This window comes from Oncorhynchus gorbuscha, linkage group LG05 (assembly GCF_021184085.1).
Source record: "Oncorhynchus gorbuscha isolate QuinsamMale2020 ecotype Even-year linkage group LG05, OgorEven_v1.0, whole genome shotgun sequence".
Classification (NCBI taxonomy): domain Eukaryota; kingdom Metazoa; phylum Chordata; class Actinopteri; order Salmoniformes; family Salmonidae; genus Oncorhynchus; species Oncorhynchus gorbuscha.
In genome coordinates this window covers 47142331-47162636 of record NC_060177.1, presented here as the reverse complement: position 1 = coordinate 47162636, position 20306 = coordinate 47142331, and the positions used below count along the sequence as shown (strand labels likewise).

At 43.7% G+C, this 20306-nt stretch overlaps 1 protein-coding gene across 1 annotated transcript in view; it reads right to left on the bottom strand.

Annotated features, from left to right (window-relative positions):
- The window catches only part of LOC124035978 (glutamate receptor ionotropic, delta-2-like), a 676707-nt gene that overhangs the window by 167872 nt on the left and 488529 nt on the right, over nucleotides 1-20306 (bottom strand). Inside the window, 2 exon segments of the mRNA XM_046349997.1 lie at nucleotides 12974-13093; nucleotides 17088-17249. Of these exon segments, the coding sequence (XP_046205953.1) occupies nucleotides 12974-13093; nucleotides 17088-17249 (282 nt within the window).

Below are 20306 nucleotides of genomic sequence, written 5' to 3'. Positions count from 1 at the left end.
CAGATTAAATCTTCAAACTAAGGGCAACCATGGCATTTATGACAGAGAGGGAGAATGTCCATCCATGTATATGGGTACGAGAGTCTAGCTAGCTACATTTTCAGATATTACACATTTCTAATTTTGTCAGAGAGTCATTTTCATTTCAAGTTAAAGTGTACTGTTAGCTAGCTAGCTAATGCTAGCTGGCTGGCTGGCTGGCTAGCTAATGTTACATGTATGATCTGGGTAGTAATATTATTTGAATCTCAGGGCCATTCGCATTGCTAGTTATAGCCTAATGTCAGCTGGCTAACATTGATCCTGGTTGGTTAGGTATCTGCAGATTCTTGCAGGGTAGTGTCATGCCTGGCCTGTTCGGGTCAGGTTACCATGGACCATAATCCTACAGGGATATCTCTCACACCCACCAGCGGGGGAAAGGTCGAGAGGTATGGAGGTGTTTTTTTTAATGACACCTCCCGCCCATTGTAAATCTTAAGGCAGCAGACAAAATCCCGGTGTCCTCTCACTTGTGGAGGAATGGAATGTATGATGGGCCTATGAAGAACCCACCTCTGAACAGTAACATGCAATAAATGGACTTTGGGACAATATGTTTCGTCAGTCAAAATGGCAGTAATGAAGATAGATGGAATATGAAAATGAATGTCGTTTTTGTTGTTATTATAAGTTAAATGATGGCGTTATAACGAAAACATTGTAACTTGAAGAGTTTTCACAATATGTACTTGATTTTTGAATACTGTAGTTGTGTGGTAAATGTCCAGATCAAATATAACATTTTTGTAAAGACGAAATGTGAAGTTAGTTGTCTAAATTGGATCTGAGTACATTCCAGACCTTGCCTTGTAACTAGTTACGCCCAGAGAATATTCCCTAAAGGTGGAAACGCCCATTTCTCACCAGAGGGCATAAAACATGTGAGTTAAGAATTCAAATTATGACTAGGGACCACGAGCTGCAGCCAAGGTCTGATTAGTTGTAACCCCAGAATGCAACACGAGGTTGAAGAAGACAAAGGAACCTTTTAACAATCTACGCCACGGATGAGTAGCTGTGTCTAAGAGTGTGAATTCAAGCAGGACCACCTGGTTATTCTCTCCAAGGAATCGCGTGTGTACACTGCTTTCATTCCCACGCTGGAACCACCTATATGGCTGATTAGCCGTCCTCAGAAGACCCCCCTTTCAGAACAAGGGCGGGAAACAGAGTACTAGGAGAAAGGACACTGACATTGTGAGGACAAACAGAGAGTTTACACACGGTAACCGAAGACGTGCCGCCATCAGAGAAGGTCGAACCCGGTCCACGAAGAGACATTGGAGACATTCGACACGAAATTACATCATTATATTCTGACCCATAAGAGCGGCAGTTTGGGGCAAGGTTAGGGTTAAACTAAGCATAGTTTACAAATGTACCCAAGTGTGCTTTTCTCCCGTGCACTCTTTCTCTCTCTTTTGAAATCTCCATTTTGTGTAACACGTGTCATATTGGTATCCTGACTGGTTGCATCACTGCCTGGTATGGCAACTGCTCGGCCTCTGACCTCAAGGCACTACAGAGGGTAGTGCGAAGGGGCCCAGTACATCACTGGGGCCAAGCTCACTGCCATCCAGGACCTCTATACCAGGCGGTGACAAAGGAAGGCCCTAAAAATTGTCAAAGACTCCAGCCACCCTAGTCATAGACTGTTGTCTCTGCTACCGCGCGGCAAGCGGTACCAGAGCACCAAATCTAGGTCCAAGAGGTTTCTAAACAGCTTCTACCCCCAAACCAAAAGACTCCTGAACACCTAATCAAATGGCTACCCAGACTATTTGCATTGCCCACTACTCTCTCTTTAAACCACTGCTACTCTCTGTTGTCATCTATGCATAGTCACTTTAAAAACTCTGCCTACGTGTACATACTACCTTGACTAACCGGTGCCCCCGCACATCGACTCTGTATCGGTACCCCCCTGTATATAGTCTTGCTATTGTTATTTTACTGCTGCTCTTTAATTACTTGTTACTTTATCTCTTATTCTTATCAATTGTTTGTGAAACTGCATTGTTGGTTAGGTGCGCATGTGACTAATACAATTTGATTTGATTCACCTGGTGAGTCTGTGTCATGGAAAAAGCAAGATCCTAATGTTTTGTACACTCAGCACATATAACATTATATGCCATTTTGCAAAAGCGACATTTTATCCAAAGCTACCTGCAGTAATGCGTGCCCACAATCCTGTGGTTGCAAGTGCCATGTTCTTCCAAATAACCCACAAAGGACCAAACCTCCACTTCTCAACATCCAGTTGAGATTTCTCGCCACACACCAGACTGGGAACTGTCAACAAAAGGTGGGAAATGGCCAAGTGCTCTGAGGGGACCAGAGGAGGAACCATCATTAGAGAGACATCAATAAGTCATGATGCACAGAGCCAGCGTGGGAACTGAGCCTCCTCTGTCTCTCTCGCTCTCTCTCCAGACTGCTATGTTTAAACCCAGAACACCGATAAGGCTACTCTCATTCCACACCCACCCAGGACCAAAATAACAGCATTAATAAAATAATAAACAGACGCTTGGCGTCATCCATTTACTGGAAGGCCTCTGCCAGATACAGAGGAGATTTCTATTGCACAATGATTTTAAAAAAAAATCCAGTTGCTAAAATGAATTCTGACATGGTCTAAACACCCGTGAAAATCAAAAATCAAATCAAATCGTATTAGTCACATGCACTGAATACAACAGTGAAATGCTTACTGACGAGCCCTTAACTAAAAATGCAGTTTAAAAATAGGTTTTGTCGTGCCCCTTTTTTACGACCGTCTTGGTGTGCTTGGACCATGTTAGTTTGTTGGTGATGTGGACACCAAGGAACTTGAAGCTCTCAATCTGCTCCGCTGCATCCCCGTCAATGAGAATGGGGGCATGCTCGGTCCTCTTTTTCCTGTAGTCCTTAATCACCTCATTTGTCTTGAATACTATGAGGGAGATGTTGTTGTCCTGGCACCACACGGCCAAGTTTCTGACCTCCTCCCTATAGGCTGTCTCGTCGTTGTCGGTGATCAGGCCTACCACTGTTGTGTCATCTGCAAACTTAATTATGGTGTTCGAGTGGTGCCTGGCCACGCAGGGACATATGCCTGTATGTCAAATGGCACCCTATTCTCTTAGGGCTCTGGTCAAAAGTAGTACACTATATAGTGAATAGGGTGCCATTTGGAAAACAGTCATAGATAAATGATTGAGAGTCGTAAATCCTACTTGTGCATATATAGTGCACTCGGAAAAGTATTCAGACCCCTTGACTTTTTCCACATTTTGTCATGTTTCAGCCTTACTCTACAATTGATTTTTAGAAATCCTCATCAATCTACGCACAATACCCCATAATGACAAAGCGAAAAACAGGTTTTTGGAAAATACATTTGCAAAAAATAAATAAAAAAAAGTTTTTGCTTTGTCATTATGGGGTATTGTGAGTAGATTGATGACAAAAAAACTATTTTTATCAAAAAAAAAGTAAGGCTGTAACGTAGCAAAATGTGGTAAAAGTCAAGTGGTCCAAACTTTCAAAATGCACTGTAGGTGGTGAGATTGGCCTCTCTCTATGAGTTGCCATGAGTCCACAAGCTGAAATACTGTTTGTGTCTATTTTAAAACAGAGTAATTCTAGTACAGTCTATATTCTCTCTCTGACAGAGAAGATAAGTTCAGCAGTCTGCCTTCAGTGTATCAACCACAACTTCATCTATTTCCAAGCCCAGGGCTTGCTTGCTCAACCCTTGTCAGCAAATTATCTTCAACTGCAGAAACTGAACTCCCACATGCAAACAACATCCCAAAGGGTTTTTCATTTACTGTTCCTGCACATTAGATATGATTGAAACATTTCACACTATGGTTTTCATTATGCCTTAATGGTATGCGTGATAGTACAATGAAATGCCTAGCCATCGTTTGGCGAGCCTGTAAAAACAGCGACGTCCTTTCAGTTCAACAAGTACAGAAATTAGACCGTAGTACAGTACATAGGGATTATCATTTCAAGCGGTTGCTCCCAAACCGTTTGACGGAAGCGTGTGTTTCTATTCATGGTATTTGTTTTGGTTTGGTACAATCAGTGGTCTGTGATGCCACGTTACCAGTCCCTGGTGGGGTATTGGCTCATTTGTTTGAAACCAGGTTGCTGAATGAAGATAAGATCGACATCGGGGCAACGTCGGGGCAACAATGGCATCCCATCATCTCCTTTTGGACCCAAAGGTAACCTGAGGATGAGAGGGAGGGTCACCGACCGTGTCCCAACTGACCTGTGTCCACTGTCGCTGTACTCCATGGCCAGTGGCCCTGTAGTTAGCAACGTTAGCCTAGCACAGCAGTATCCTACCACACGGCAGAGTAGCCTAGTCAGCAACGTTAGCCTAGCACAGCAGTATCCTACCACACGGCAGAGTAGCCTAGTCAGCAACGTTAGCCTAGCACAGCAGTATCCTACCACACGGCAGAGTAGCCTAGTCAGCAACGTTAGCCTAGCACAGCAGCATCCTACCACACGGCAGAGTAGCCTAGTCAGCAACGTTAGCCTAGCACAGCAGTATCCTACCACACGGCAGAGTAGCCTAGTCAGCAACGTTAGCCTAGCACAGCAGTATCCTACCACACGGCAGAGTAGCCTACCTCACAGAGACAATGACCCACCATCAAGACTCTTACGCCTGTCAGTAAACCTATCGCCAAAAGCTGGTTCAAATGGCAACATTACGGGGACATTACAACTCGTTTAGAGCCAGCACTGGTTTTAATCTGGTTGCAATGAAGTCATTTACTGTACAAGCCGTTTTGTCCACTGGGTAAGGATCACCATTTGTCAGATCATGCACCTTTTTTTTTTAGAATAAATGTTTCTGACTCATATCGATGCCACATAGGCTGTTTTCCAAATGAATAGTTTTTTTTTAGAGGGTTGCTCTTTAAATACAATAAATTGTTGAAGATATCATAATAGCCAGCTGGTGGTTTTGGTTTGGGGCTCTACTACAATGGATGGACTGACATGGTTCAGAATAGCAAGCCTCTTAGTACTGTATCAATATTAATGTAAGCACCGGGATTTGCGTTAAATAACAGAGACGGCACCCTATTCCCTTTCAAGGGCATTAGGCTTGACCAGAATCCTATGGGCTGTGTTCAAAAGTAGTGCACAATATACGGAATAGGGTGCCATTTGGGATGCACACAATTGACCTATCCACGAACCTGTCTCAACACAGCAGCATAATGCAGCATAAAGACTAGTCATGCAAAATTAATTTGGGGAACGAGGGCTTCCGATTATTCTGCAACATGTCAGGAGAGAGCAATGCAATTTTGTGACACTCCATTTTAAACGGTTGTCTCAAAACATGAGTAACATAGTGACAGGCTATGAATCCAGACATATGACTTAAAACTTTAATAATAAAGTCTTCTGACGCTTGAAACCGTAAAGCTTTCCCCTACATATTTTTTTTTACATTTGCATTTCACATTTGATAATAGTGCTAACAGGCACAAAGAACTGAGATTGACCCTTTCCTTGACTGCTGCTCTTACAGATCTTACACGAAAAGAGAGAAATAGAGAACAGAATGCAGTGTGTGATGAGACACAAAAAAAGGAGAGAATATGTGGATGGGAAAGAACACAAAGACACTGATATTGACTTTCTTTTAAGCCTAAAAGGTGTACTTTGTCCTTCGTCTCCTCCTCCTCCACTCTTTAACAATGTTCCAATAACATCCATAGCACAATGTGCATAAAGAAAATGTTTGCCATCCCAAATGGCACCCTATTCCCTACATAGTGGACTAGTTTGGAAACGAGGCTTACGGGCTTCCCTAGTCAAAAGTACTGCACTATATAGGGAACAGGGGGCCAGTGGGACGCAGTCAAGGTCTGCCTGACCCAGGGTAACTTGATGTAGGCCAACGGCTGACATGTAACACGTCTTCTATCTACTGGGACTTGTCCAGGAGAAGTGCAAAGAGAGAATCTCTGAAGCAGGACAAATCAATGATTCTCTCTCCCCTGCCTCTCCTAAAGGCAGAGACAGCTTCTATAAAGCAACATCTGAATCTACCTAATGGAACGGAAAATTGGGGGAAATGGGGATCTCTACCCCAGGGGGATCTCTTCTGTTCCACTGTACAGCCCACATATTTAACACACATCCTTACAGGAATATGTTTTACATTGAAGGAATTAATTCCTTCCTTCCAAAAGGTGTTGCTCTCATATCTTGTACCACAAATGGACAATTGTACCTGCTTTTGATAAGCTATTTTGTATTCCAAAATCTATGTTGCATGGTCCCAGAATTACAATTGCATTTGGGTTACAATAACATTGTGTAAGTATTGTATTTCCAAAATGTTTTTACCTGTTCATTTCCGGTAAGGTAAGTCCCCTACAACCGGGCAAAAATACACTGAACCAATGTTCTATCACCATCATCTATCAACATACTGACAATTCAATTTCCTTTTATGTTATTTTACATGTATGACAGTCCCCCCCCCCATAAGATTCTGATTACAGTTTCTCTGCCTCTCCATGTCCTTCATGGGAGGAAACCAGGAATGGAGTGTGAGGAACCAAGAAGCCATTCTACCAAAGACACCTCTATATTAGAGGTTTATAGGGATGAACATATGCCATTGTGATTGTTAGGAATGTTCTTTTGAGAACAGGTGTCAGCATACATACAAGCCACTCTACTATATGTCTTGGTACGGCTTTGGGCATAAATGTGAAAAGCGCAAATGCTCTTTGACTAACAGGTACTTGCAGGAAGACATACAACCAGACACTCAAGCAAACTGACATTCAATTGTCATGCAGGAGTACATGGCCAAACATGTTTCTTTTTACAGTGTCAAGGCTAATAGAATAACACCAGCTTTCCAAACATATCACTGAAGGTACTACTGTATATCTATTATCCTGATAGTATAATGGCTGTGCCAGAATAGGCAGGGTGACCCCGTTCTGGCGAACATTGTAGTATGAATGAAATGCTATTTAATTAGTGGGTTAACATTCCGCCGACTCTCACTTCATATCCTTTCCCGGCCTGCCTCTCTTGCTTTGACCCAAGCCTCTGTCCCTCCCTTTATCTAAAGAATAGGTCACCTACATCACCCCTCCCCATCTCACTCTCTCCCCTTCTCTCTCTTTCTGGCTCAGTGGGAATTCTATTAGATCAAATTGTGACCCTCTAAGAGCCACACATTGAAAATATAAATCTATTTCTTTGCCAGCAGAAATTACTTAAGGTCCCATGATGGCTAACGAAGCAATTACCCAGTAGACAGCGTTGCTGTCCTCTATGCTGCTGGCCATTGGAGCTTTGAGATTATTGATGTATAAAGTTGTAAGCTGCATGTAGCCACCCGAATTAATGGAGTGGAAAACAAATTCGTGCACGGAGGTAATAATAATTATGATAGATCGCCTATGACCCGCTATTATCAATATAGAGACAACTGTATGAGAGAGAGAGAGAGAGAGAGAGAGAGAGAGAGAGAGAGAGAGAGAGAGAGAGAGAGAGAGAGAGAGAGAGAGAGAGAGAGAGAGAGAGAGAGAGAGAGAGAGAGAGAGAATATAGAGAGAGAGAGCGGGGGAATATAGAAAGAGAGAGAGAGAGAGAGCGGGGGAATATAGAAGAGAGAGAGAGAGAGAGAGAGCGAGGGAATATAGAAAGAGAGAGAGAGAGCGGGGGAATATAGAAAGAGAGAGTGATAATAACATGCATACAGTAAGTGTGTGGCTCAGTGCGGATAATGAATTGAAAGAAAGGCGAGCAGCAGCTTATAGCCGTCCCAGGTCCAGGGTCACCTCTGTGTCAATTACTGGAATAAGCCGTTCTGTGCCTGAGCATAGTTTAATAACAAGGCCCGACTTTAGAATTCTATCAGTGGAGATGAACAAATATGAAAGACAACAACAACATTCAGGGTCCATGATGATATTGTGTGGGGGAAATAAAGTTGCTCGATCGGCTTTTCCCTAGGATTGTAGCGTGGAGTGCTGTGCTAATAATAACGCGTATTAAGTGTATTTCCAGATGTGTCATTTGCTGTTTGTCGTGTAGCTTATCTTATTGCGGAGTCGCTTATGGGTAAGCCTCTTACATTGGATTTTCATACATACTTAACCGTCGTTATTTTATGAATGCGTATTTATTACTTGTATTAATTGATGTCTATTTGTTGTTTGCTGTGTATCTTACTTTGTGAGTAAGCCTTTCGTCAAACAGGCAAAGCACGTTGTCACCTGTGTCACCTGTGTCACCTGTGACTTAAAGCAACTTCGATAAAGCATTGGAGGTTTAAATGTAAAAACAATATTTTAAAAAGACAGTTCCATGACTTGCCTTTTGTCTTTCTATCACAGATACTCAAAATGAAAAAATGAATGTACCAAAATTATTCAGGTGTTGGTTACATTCACCCACATACAGTACAGTACAGTACATGACAGCTTTATATATAAAAATGACCACATGTAATGAGTTATCTATGGAGCCAATACATGTATAACTGCACTTCGTTGTTTTGTCGAAGAATGGGTTAGCTGAGTGCTTTTGAATAAGGCGCATAGCTAGGTTAAATGGGCAATCTGTGATAGCCTCTAAACATAATTTTGATCTGGTTACATTTCTTATCCCTCAGCTGTTTACCAACACAGTGGTGCAGTGTCCGCTTTGTTGTTGTTTGAACTGCAGATTGCCCTTTTAAATCAGTGTATTGAGTTGTTTACGTTTGTCCTTTAATTGAAGCATCAGAGTGCAGTACGATGACCTGCAACTCTTATTCTCTTCTCTCTTTTCAACTGATCCTTCACAGAGGCAAAATGTCAACTATTAAGTAGACGACGCAACAACTCCTGCTTTCCCTCATCAGATGGTTTGGTACATACATTGCTTATGAGGTTATAGTAGCAATATAACAAGCATACTGAACAGAAATATAAACGCAACATGTAAAGTGTTGGTCCCATGTTTCATGAGCTGAAATAAAAGATCCCAGAGATTTTTCATATGCACAAGAATTGGTTTTTACATCCCTGTTAGTGAGCATTTCGCCTTTGCCGAGATCATCCATCCACCTGACAGTTGTGGCATATCAAAAAGCTGATTAAACAGCATCGTCATTACACAGGTGCAGCTTGTGCTGAGGACAATAGAAGGCCACTCTAAAATGTGCAGTTTTGTCATGAAACAATGCCACAGATGTCACGAGCTTTAAGGGAGTGTGCAATTGGCATGCTGACTGCAGGAATGTCCACCAAAGCTGTTACCAGAGTATTGAATGTTAATTTCTCTACCATAAGCTGCCTCCAACGTAGTTTTAGAGTATTTGGCAGTACGTCCAACCGGCCTCACAAATGCAGACCATGTCTAAACACGCCAGCCCAGGACCTCCACATCTGGCTTCTGCACCTGCGTGTTTGCCTGAGACCAGCCACCCGGACAGCTGATGAAACTGTAGGTTTGCACAACCGAATAATTTCTGCAAAAATCACTCAGGGAAGCTCATATGCATGCTCGTCCTCCTCACCAGAGTCTTGATCTGACTGCAGTTCGGTGTCATAACCGAGTTTAGTGGACAAATGCTCACCTTCGATGGCCACTGGCACGCTGGAGAAGTGTGCTCTTCACAGATTAATCCCGGTTTTTCAAGTGCACCGGGCAGATTCACCCTTGTACGACAGGGTGTTCCAGTTCCCCCCCACTATCCAGCAACTTCACAAAGCCATTGAAAAGGAGTGGGACAATAGTCCACAGGCCACAATCAACATAATGATCTCTGTGCAAAGGAGATGTGTCGCACTGCATGAGACAAATGGTGGTCACACCAGATACTAACTGGTTTTCTGATACATGACCCTACCCTTATTTGAAGGTATCTTAGACCCACAGATGCATATCTGTATTCCTAGCCATGTGAAATCTGTAGATTAGGGCCTAATTATCTTTTTTTTTCAATTGACTGATTTCGTTATATGAACTGTAACTCAGTAAAAAAAAACTAGGAAATGATTGCATGGTGCGTTTATATTTTTGTTCAGTGTATTCAATTCCCCCAAAAGTAATTATATTCTCTGATTAAGGAATCAGAGTTAATGTAATTACTTTTTACTTAAAGATGAATTTCATCTTTGGAAGCGTGTTGCGTTATGTTTGTGTCTCAGGCCATTATCTCTAATGAGATCTGACAATCTCATTCGTAACCTACAGTGGCCCCTCTGGAAGTGGAGTTTGGGATTCGTCAGGGGTGTGTGTGTGTGCGCGTGTGTGTGTGGGCCCGTTTGTGCATGCATGTTGTGTTTGAATGAATATGTACTGTAGTTGGTGAGAGAAAGGCCACACAACTCTTTCCCGCATGGAGCCTCAAGGACAGTGACCCCTAGTGTTCATCCAATCAGACCATTTGTCTGCAGTGTGACAACAAGTCTGAGCCAAGGTACTCAGGGAGGTCCACATCTAGGATGCGCCATTTGGCATGCAACTCTTAAAGGAAAGATTCACCCATGTTATATTGTGTTTGTGCATCTCTGAGTGATGTTCTATCAATTCCCAGGGTCATTTCACGTTTTCATATATATCTGAGCTGTTCACTCAGTATCTCCGCACAAATGTGGTGAGACTACAACTACCAGCAATCCAACCCCTGCAATGATAAAAATACTTCTCTTTTGTGTGCCAGAGTCTGGTCTAGTAGTAGTGCTGCCGACTCTGGATCATACATTCCCCTAGTGGGATTAGGTTAAACCCCGCCTGCACCTTCATATCTCTGTTCCTCAACCCATCTGTCTACCCCTCTCACTTGTGACTTTCTATCTCTACCCATCTGTCTACCCCTCTCACTTGTGACTTTCTATCTCTACCCATCTGTCTACCCCTCTCACTTGTGACTTTCTATCTCTACCCATCTGTCTACCCCTCTCACTTGTGACTTTCTATCTCTACCCATCTGTCTACCCCTCTCACTTGTGACTTTCTATCTCAACCCATCTGTCTACCCCTCTCACTTGTGACTTTCTATCTCAACCCATCTGTCTACCCCTCTCACTTGTGACTTTCTATCTCAACCCATCTATCTACCCCTCTCACTTGTGACTTTCTATCTCAATAGAATGTGATTTCAATAATAATAATTAAAATAATCAAACTCTTCTGTGATTCACATCTGAGGCACCGACTGCATAACGTGACAAAAAGTAATCTGATCTGCCACGGCATGGCGGTGTTTACTATTTAGGTGAGTGGTAGTGGCAGATTAAGACTTCGGGTCAGGATATCGGTCGTGTTTGTGTTCCTCGCTCACTCACCGGGAGTTATGGGAACGACCAGGGTGAGTCAACACCTTTGTTTATCTGAGAGGAACACATTGTCTCTCTGTGACTCTATGTTCCCTGAAACTGCCGTAACCAATCCATCTCCCGGACATCTCTACGACGTCTTTGCCACCATGGTTACCGGTAATTGATCTGTATTTGGACAACAGATGGAACAGAACGATAGCAACTGATATTTGAGTGAGTAAATACGGGAATGTATGAAGACAGTAATTAAGAGAAAATGAGCGGAAAGAACAGACGAATTATCGCGCATGGTGGCGCTCAGGGAATCGGGTCTTGTGCTACTATTCTTCAACCGCGGCTGGGCTGCTGCACTAGAACCAACATTAGATAAATAAACAGCACAGTGGAAGATAAACAGCGCTGCAACATTCTCTGAGGACGGCTGTTTGAAATTCCATTGAGCAGCTATGATTATCTATTAAAACTTGATCATTCGGTAAATTAACACAATTCGTGTCCACACCTGAAGGAGAGAGGTGAGGTTTAATGACCTAAGGTGTAACCTGGCACTGTACATATATGAGAAGAACAGGGAAAATAGACATACTGTATGTAGTTCTCTGGGTAACACGTTATAATAAGATGCACACGAGCCCATCCGATTTGGCCATAAGACATTAACATTCATGGGTGTTCATCATGTTCATCATCATATAACCTCGTTATTGTTATTTTGTATTGTGTTACTTTTTTATTGTTACTTTTTATTTGAGTCTACTTAGTAAATCTTCTCTTAACTCTTCTGTTGGATAAGGGCTTGTAAGTAAGCATTTCACGGTAAAGTCTACACTTGTTGAGATACTCTTAATGATCGGCTATGAAAAGCCAACTGACATTTACTCCTGAGGTGCTGACCTGTTGCATCCTCGACAACTACTGTGATTATTATTATTTGACCATGCTGGTCATTTATGAACATTTGAACATCTTGGCCGTGTTCTGTTATAATCTCCACCCAGCACAGAGGACTGGCCACCCCTCATAGCCTGGTTCCTCTCTAGGTTTCTTCCTAGGTTTTGGCCTTTCTAGGGGAGTTTTTCCTAGCCACCGTACTTGATAGTTTTTCCTAGCCACCTGCATTGCTTGATGTTTGGGGTTTTAGGCTTGGTTTCTGTACAGCACTTTGAGATATCAGCTGATGTAAGAAGGGCTATATAAATAAATGTGATTTTGATTTGTATTCGGTGCATGTGACAAATAAAGTTTGATTTGATCATATATTTGCTTTTAAAAATTACTATTTTTGTGCATCCTGGCAACGTGACCAAAACCTTTCCTAATATTCATGAATATGACTCTACTGTATATGTCTGTTTTGAATAGATGTACAGTCTGCTTTTTAAATGATAATGAGCCTCAGTGACAATACACGGAGCTGAAGAGCACCACATAAACAAAATGATATAATATAATAATATATGCCATTTGGCAGACACTTTTATCCAAATGTATGTATACATTTCTGTATGGCTGGCCCCAGCGGAAACAACAAGTGCACATCAAGTACCACGCTGTGTCGAATAGCCAAGCACAACAAAAAGAACAACAATATTTTGTTATCTTACCTTGATGACACCCCTCCCCCTGTCCTCGCCATAATTGGTCCCCAGGATCTCAAAGTAGATGTTGGGGTTGGTTCCGTTGTCGGTAAACTCCAGGAAGCCGGTCAGACCACTCACTCCAGACTGTACGGGAAAGACACAAAGTCAGAGTGCTGTCAAAATGGACAAAGCACATAGTCCTGATGAGACGGAGTCTATCCTAATATGGTCACCGTACACATGATTAATAAGGTCAAAGACACTACAATGAATGTAGTCCCTGAGAAAGTTAGAGAACATTTCAAATGGACCATATAAAAGATTTCTTGTCACACTGGATACTTCTATCTGCTATTTCACGAACTCAATGGGAGAAATAGGTGATATATAGTAAGTAGCAAGACATCATCAATCCTCCAGCCTAGATCACCTGGTTGGAAAGCGTGGGGTTTTCTGAAGACAATCCCTCTCGCTTTGATGTCTTCGATTGATGTGTGCAGAGGTCATGAATCAACTAATTCTCTGCCTCGCTCCCCCCGCTCCCCTTTCATCATTCAGCCTGCAGTGCACCTGCACTGAAGGCATTCTGCGGCGCTGTGTTCGAGAACGCGACTGCCCCGAGCCACAACGAATCCGCCCACGTTGGGAAACAGATTTATTCATCTTCATGCAGCCCACTACATTATCATAATGATAATAATCGCCTGTTGGTAGTCTACTCTTATTGGGGTCTCATTTGCAAAAGGAGAGCTGGCTTTACAAACCCCTTTTCGCCAGGGAGGGCTGCCACAAACAAAGCGCAACACCATGCCTAGCCTTTCATCTCTCCAACATCACAAACGAGTGCAGAGACCCTCCTCAACACTCCCCCCCCCCCACTCCCTCCACTCTCCCTTTACCGCCTGTCTGGCACATCGTCCTCTACAGCAGGTGCAATTACACAGCAGGTGCAATTACCACAAAGATAATTGTTGTGAATGTATTGCACCAATACCGAGCTGACAGGAATAATTAGCTGGCCAATTATGAGAGCTGATGAGCAGTATCCAGACGAGTTCACCTTAACGCAGGCATTGAAAGGCCAATAAACAGCCAGTTCCCCTAATAAAGCTGTAGAACAGTGATCCAGTGAGGACACCCTAGGGAATGAAAAATGGGTCCATTACATCGCTGGCTTACAGTACAATAACAAGGTTCACGCCACATTAACATCACCTATACACAGTTATTACAATTAAAAACTGGAGGAGAGAACACCGCACACAAACACAGAGGCCCAGGGCTGGATGGAGAGGAACTGAATCAATGGGACTTGGCTTTTGCAGGCTCACCATCCCTATAGCAGGGCCGGTGTCACTTTCACTGAATGCTCACGCAGCTCATGGCAGAGGGCAGGGTGTGAGGACGCCACTGTTTGTGTGTGTGTGTGAATGTGTGAGAGAGTGTACTGTGTGTGTGTGGGCACGTGCATGCCCATTTGTTTGTGCAGACACATGTCGACAGGTACAGTACACCCCCCAGGAGCAAAGGCCACAGGGATGGAGAAGGTGATAACATCCCATCCTAGCCTCCTGCACCAACACAGCAGCTCTGGAGAGCACAATGTCACCTCAGCACGGCAACAACAACCCCAACAGGGTATTATTCAATGCCCAAGACAGCGCCCCTACAGTGTCTCCCTATCCATTTCAAAGGTCTCCTCTGAGAGAAAAGTGGAGGAAGAAGAGATGAGTTCCAACATTGAAGGGCTATCCCTTGTCTGTCAATTGTCTTTCACATAATGTAGTGTGCATATGATCTATAGCAGCATTGCACCTTGTCAGGTAGCGCAAAGACAGAACACAGCTTAACATAGTTGTGTTCCAAATGGCACCCTTTCCCTATGTAGTGCACTGCTTTTGACCATGACACATAGGGCTACATAGGGAATAGGGTGTCATTTGGGACAAGGTCCATGCCACTCTTGCTTGACATATTCTTTACACAGATTTATCAACATTCCTATCATATTGTCCAATCAAATCATATAAAATTGTATTGGTCACATACACATATTTAGAAGATGATATTGTGGGTGTAGCGAAATGCTTGTGTTCCTAGCTCCAGTGCAGTAGTATTTAACAATTCACAATAATGCACAGAAATCTAAAGTAAACAAATGGAATTAAGAAATATATAAATATTAGCATGAGCAATGTGGGCGTGGCATTGACTACAATATAAAATACAGTATAAACATATGAGATGAGTAAAGCAGTATGCAAACATTATTAAAGTGACTAGTGTTCCATTATTAAAGTGGCCAGTGATTCCAAGTCTATGTAGGGCAGCAGCCTCTAAGGTGCAGGGTTGCGTAACCTTGTGGAAGTCTCTCGGTCCCAGGTTTGATGCACCTGTACTGACCTAGTCTTCTGGATGATAGCGGGGTGAACAGGACGTGGCTCGGGTGGTTGATGTCCTTGATGATCTTTTTGGCCTTCCTGTGACACCAGGTGCTGTAGGTGTCCTGGAGGGCAGGTAGTTTGCCCCCGGTGATGCGTTGGGCAGGCAACACCACCATCTGGAGAGCCCTGCAGTTGCGGGCCACGCAGTCATGGGTGAACAGGGAGTACAGGAGGGGGCTGAGCACTCACCCTTGTGGGGCCCCTGTGTTAAGGATCAGCAAAGTGGAGGTGTTGTTTCCTACCTTCACCACCTGGGGGCGGCCTGTCAGGAAGTTCCATAGGGCGTGGTTCAGACTCAGGGCTCTGAGCTTAATGATGAGGTTAGAGTGGACTATGGGGTTGAATGCTTAGCTATAGTCAATGAACAGCATTCTGACATAGGTATTCCTCTTGTCCAGATGGGATAGGGCAGTGTGCAGTGCAATGGCGATTATATTGTCTGTGGATCTATTGGGACGGTAAGCAAATTGAAGTGGGTCTAGGGAAGGGGTGGGCAACTCCAGTCCTCGAGAGCCTGATTGGTGTCACACTTTTCTCCATCCCTAGCAAACACAGCTGATTAATCAAATTGCATTCCAATCTGAAGATCATGATTAGGTGATTATTGGAGTCAGGTGTGTTAGCTGGGGCTGAGGCAAAACCCTCAAGGACTGGAATTGCCCACCCCTGGTCTAGGGTGTCAGATAAGGTAGAGGTGATATGATTCTTAACTATCCACTCAAAACACTTTATGATGACAGAAGTGAGTGCTACGGGGTGATTTAGTTCAGTTACTGTACGTCTTGTGTCTGAGCCGCTGAATTTATGCCTGTTTGATTGCCTTACGGAGGGAATAACTACACTGTTTGTATTCAACCATATTCCCAGTCACCTTGTCATGGTTAAATGCAGTGGCTCGCGCTTTCAGTTTTGTGCGGATGTTTCCATCTATCCACGGTTTCTGGTTTGGGTAGGTTTTAATAGTCACAGTGGGTACAACATCTCCTATACACCTCCCGATGAACTTAGTCACTGTATCCGTGTATTCATCAATGGTATTCTCAGAGGCTACCTGGAACATATCCCAGTCCGTGTGATCAAAACAATCTTGAAGCATGGATTGCGAGCTTGGTCAGACCAGCATTGAATAGACCTTAGCACTGGTACTTCCTGTTTGAGTTTCTGTCTATAGGAAGGGTGAAGCAAAATGGAGCCATGATCAGACTTGCCGAAGGGAGGGTGGGGGAGGGGCTTGTAGGCATTTCGAAATGTTGAGTAGCAGTGGTCTAATGTTTTTCCAGAGTGAGTACTACAGTCAATGTTTTGGTAGAACTTCGGTAACAACATTTTCCCCATCCCTCACTCCAAGCATTATACAGGACATGGAAATACAATCTCATGCTTATATTTAATGTATCCTATGGATGTACATAATATGATGTACAGTATATGGAATAAGCCAGAACTAGGAGTTTGTCATAACCTCATCGTGACCTGATGGCCTTCGTTGTATTCAAGAAAAATGCCTGTCCCTAAGAATAACCTAAGGAGGTCCGGAGTCCTGCTGTTTTTCTGCTCTACCTGATAAGTAAATGCACCCACCTTGATTCCCAGGGATAAATCAGTCCTTGATTAGAGGGGAATAATGAAAATCAGCAGTGGAACTGGCTTTGAGGTCCAGGTTTTGAATTGACCTGCCCTATATGGACCAGTACCTTTTTGACGTTGTCTAGCATGGGGCGCCCGCCTTGCCAGGGCTTGGAGTTCTTGCGGATGCAGGTGAGGCTGGCCATGCTGTGCCACTTCCTGTCCTCCAGTTTCCTGTGGAAGGTGTTGGCCAATAGCAGCACCGTGTCGTAGATGTAGCGGTTGGTTATCTTGCAACAAAAGAGAGGGGGGGGGACAGAGGAAGAGGAAGTGAGACAAAATAAGGGAAGAGAAGGGGAGATTAAGACGCAGACGAAGAGCAGGGTGAGACGAAACATGAAAGACATAGAGGGAGAAAGGGAGAACAATACGACAGGAAAAGGAGTTTATTATTAGAAGTTATTACCAGTGGAACAAAAGAAAAGTGGTAGTCAGAGCGGTGAAGGAAGAAAAATGGGAACTGGAAAGAGAAATTCACAGCAGACGTATCTAGTGGCATTGCAGTAAGTGAAACCAAGATGATGTGTATATTCATGTTCCTCGGCGTAGAAACCCAAAGGCTATGATTCAAATGACACCCTAATTCCCTGTAAAGTGCATTACCTTTGACCAGAGCCCTATGAGCCCTGGTCAAAAGTAGTGCACTATACAGGGAATAGAGTGCAATTTCGGATGCAGGCTAAGTAAGCTCCGCACCCTTCTGAAAGCTGCTGTGACGGCTGGCAGTGAAACATGCAGTGATCATAAGGAGCAGGAAGCCTCGGCTGGCATCATTTGAAAGAAAATTGATGGGTGCGCTCGCATCATTTCAACAGTTCTTTGATCATCTGTAAAGAAACAACACCTAACACCTGCCATTTGTAGCTACATCTCTGATGTCCTCGGAAAACGTCCCCTCTAACTACTGTTTGAGTTACACATCCAGACTGCTCCCGTTTCCGGGTAAATGGAAAAGGCCCCAGTATGATTCAAGCAGCTTTAACATTTCTCGTTGGCTTTGTCTAAGCTCAGCCTTTAAAATCTCCACAACGCAAATCGCGCCACATGCATCCTTTTAAAGGTTAAGAATGATGACACCTTATTCCCTATATAGTGCACTACTTTCGAGGGCCCCACACAAAAGCAGTGCACTGGGGAATAGGATGCTATTTGGCGCACACAAAGACGCATGGGGAGAGAGAGTGAGAGGAGAGTAAATTCGGGCCCTGATTGATTGCGATGTGATTTAGCAGGAGTGTTGTCTCCATTTTAATGAGAATGTAATAAATAGAGTAGAGAGTGGCCATTATATTTGCCGTTGTTTATTAGCCTGCAACGCTCCGGCACACTTGACACAATATTGAGTGCCCCGGCGTTCCAGCGCCCACTGGGGATGAGGAACGAGCGTGGCATCTCCCTGACATAGGCTTTTACAGCAGAGAAAGGTCAACAATGCATCAGTGCTATGACAGGTTTTGCAACCCAAATGGCATCCTATTCTCTACATAGTGCACTACAGGTAACGGAAACACTTGAGTAAATGAGGGATATAAAGTATATTGAAAGCAGGTGCTTCCACACAGTTGTGGTGCCGGAGTTAATTAAGCAATTACCATCACATCATGCTTAGGGTCATGTATAAAAATCCATTATTTTAGCTCCCATGGCTATGTCTTCATAGGATAACAATGCCCCCATCCACAAGGGACAAGTGGTTACTGAATGGTTTCATGAGCGTGTAAATGATGTAAACCATATGTCATGGCATTCTGGTCTCAACTCAATTAAAGCAGCACCTGAGCAGCACATGTTTTCCACCAACATCAACAACTCATTTCTTGTGGAAGAACGGTCTCGCATCCATCCAATAGAGTTCCAGACACTAGTAGAATCTATGCCAACGTGCATAGAAGCTGTTCTGGCTTGTGCTGACCCAAAGCCAAATTAAGACACCTTATGTTGCTGTTTCCTTTATTTTGGCAGTTATCTGCCCTTTTGACCAGAGCCCAAAGGGTTCCCCTATGGGCCTAGGTCAAAAGTAGTGCACTTTATAGGTAAAATGGTGCAATTTGGGATGCAGGCAGGCTCCCATTCAAAACACAACTCCTGTTTTAGTATGCTGGGTGATTGTACTGTTGCTTCCAACCACATCATTAATAATAATAATGATTAGGAATAATGGTTTAAATGCTGCGGATATTCGCGGAGAAAATGTTCCGATAATTTAAACCTATGCATGGTGGGTGGATGGCGCTTTAGTTCCATTCATCACACACACGTAGGCACAATTGTGCACATACACAAATGCACACACAGACAACTGCACTTGCGCACACACACACACACACGGAAAAGACAATACCAATTACATTGAGTGGGGCGCTGGATGAAAACACACAAAATGACTCGTACAAGATGACTGGAACTTTGTAAAAGTGTATTTTTCTTTGCTGTTCTCTCCATTCCAAAGCAAAAAGCACTAGTAATGAGGGATCAGGATGTGTTTGTACTGGGTTGTGACAAAGGATTCTTAGTCTGCAGCTTCAAGGTAAATGCTCTAGAAAATGGCCAAAATGAACTCCCTGAGCACTATGTATTCAGAAAAATGACAAAGCTCCCAGTGCCCTAACTGCTCCATAGGGACTGGTCCACAGACAGAATAAAAAGAGCAACAACCCGAAGAGAGAGGGAAAAAAGCATGACAGTGAATCCTCTTGACTCTGAAGAAACACTATTGTTATTCCTGGCCGTCTGTGTTTTCAGCCACAGCGGGAAAAATAAGCATTTGACTTGTGTGAAATTAATGGTGGGTCGAGGGAGGGGGGCCAGGGAGGGTTGGTTTGGCCTGGGTAGCTAGAATGCCAGAGTGGATGCACTGGAGCTAAACAACTATTGTGTGTGTGTGTGTGTGTGTGTGTGTGTGTGTGTGTGTGTGTGTGTGTGTGTGTGTGTGTGTGTGTGTGTGTGTGTGTGTGTGTGTGTGTGTGTGTGTGTGTGTGTGTGTGTGTGTGTGTGTGTGTGTGTGTGTGTGTGTGTGTGTGTGTGCGTGCGCGTGTGCGTGCGCTGGGGAGGTATCTTGTTAGGGGGGCAAAGCTGAGTTAAAGGCCAACATCTGGTGGTCATGTAAATTCTGGGAGCGTGAGGAGCGGCAGTGGCTGCAATCCAGAAGGGGGCAAGGAGTGTGTGTGTGCGTGAGTGTGAGTGTGTGTGTGAGAACTCCCCAGAATAAAAAATAATAATAATAATTTGACCTACTGGAATTTGGTGTTTAAGGGGTTTAAGGTTAAGGTTAGGTTAGAATTAGTGTT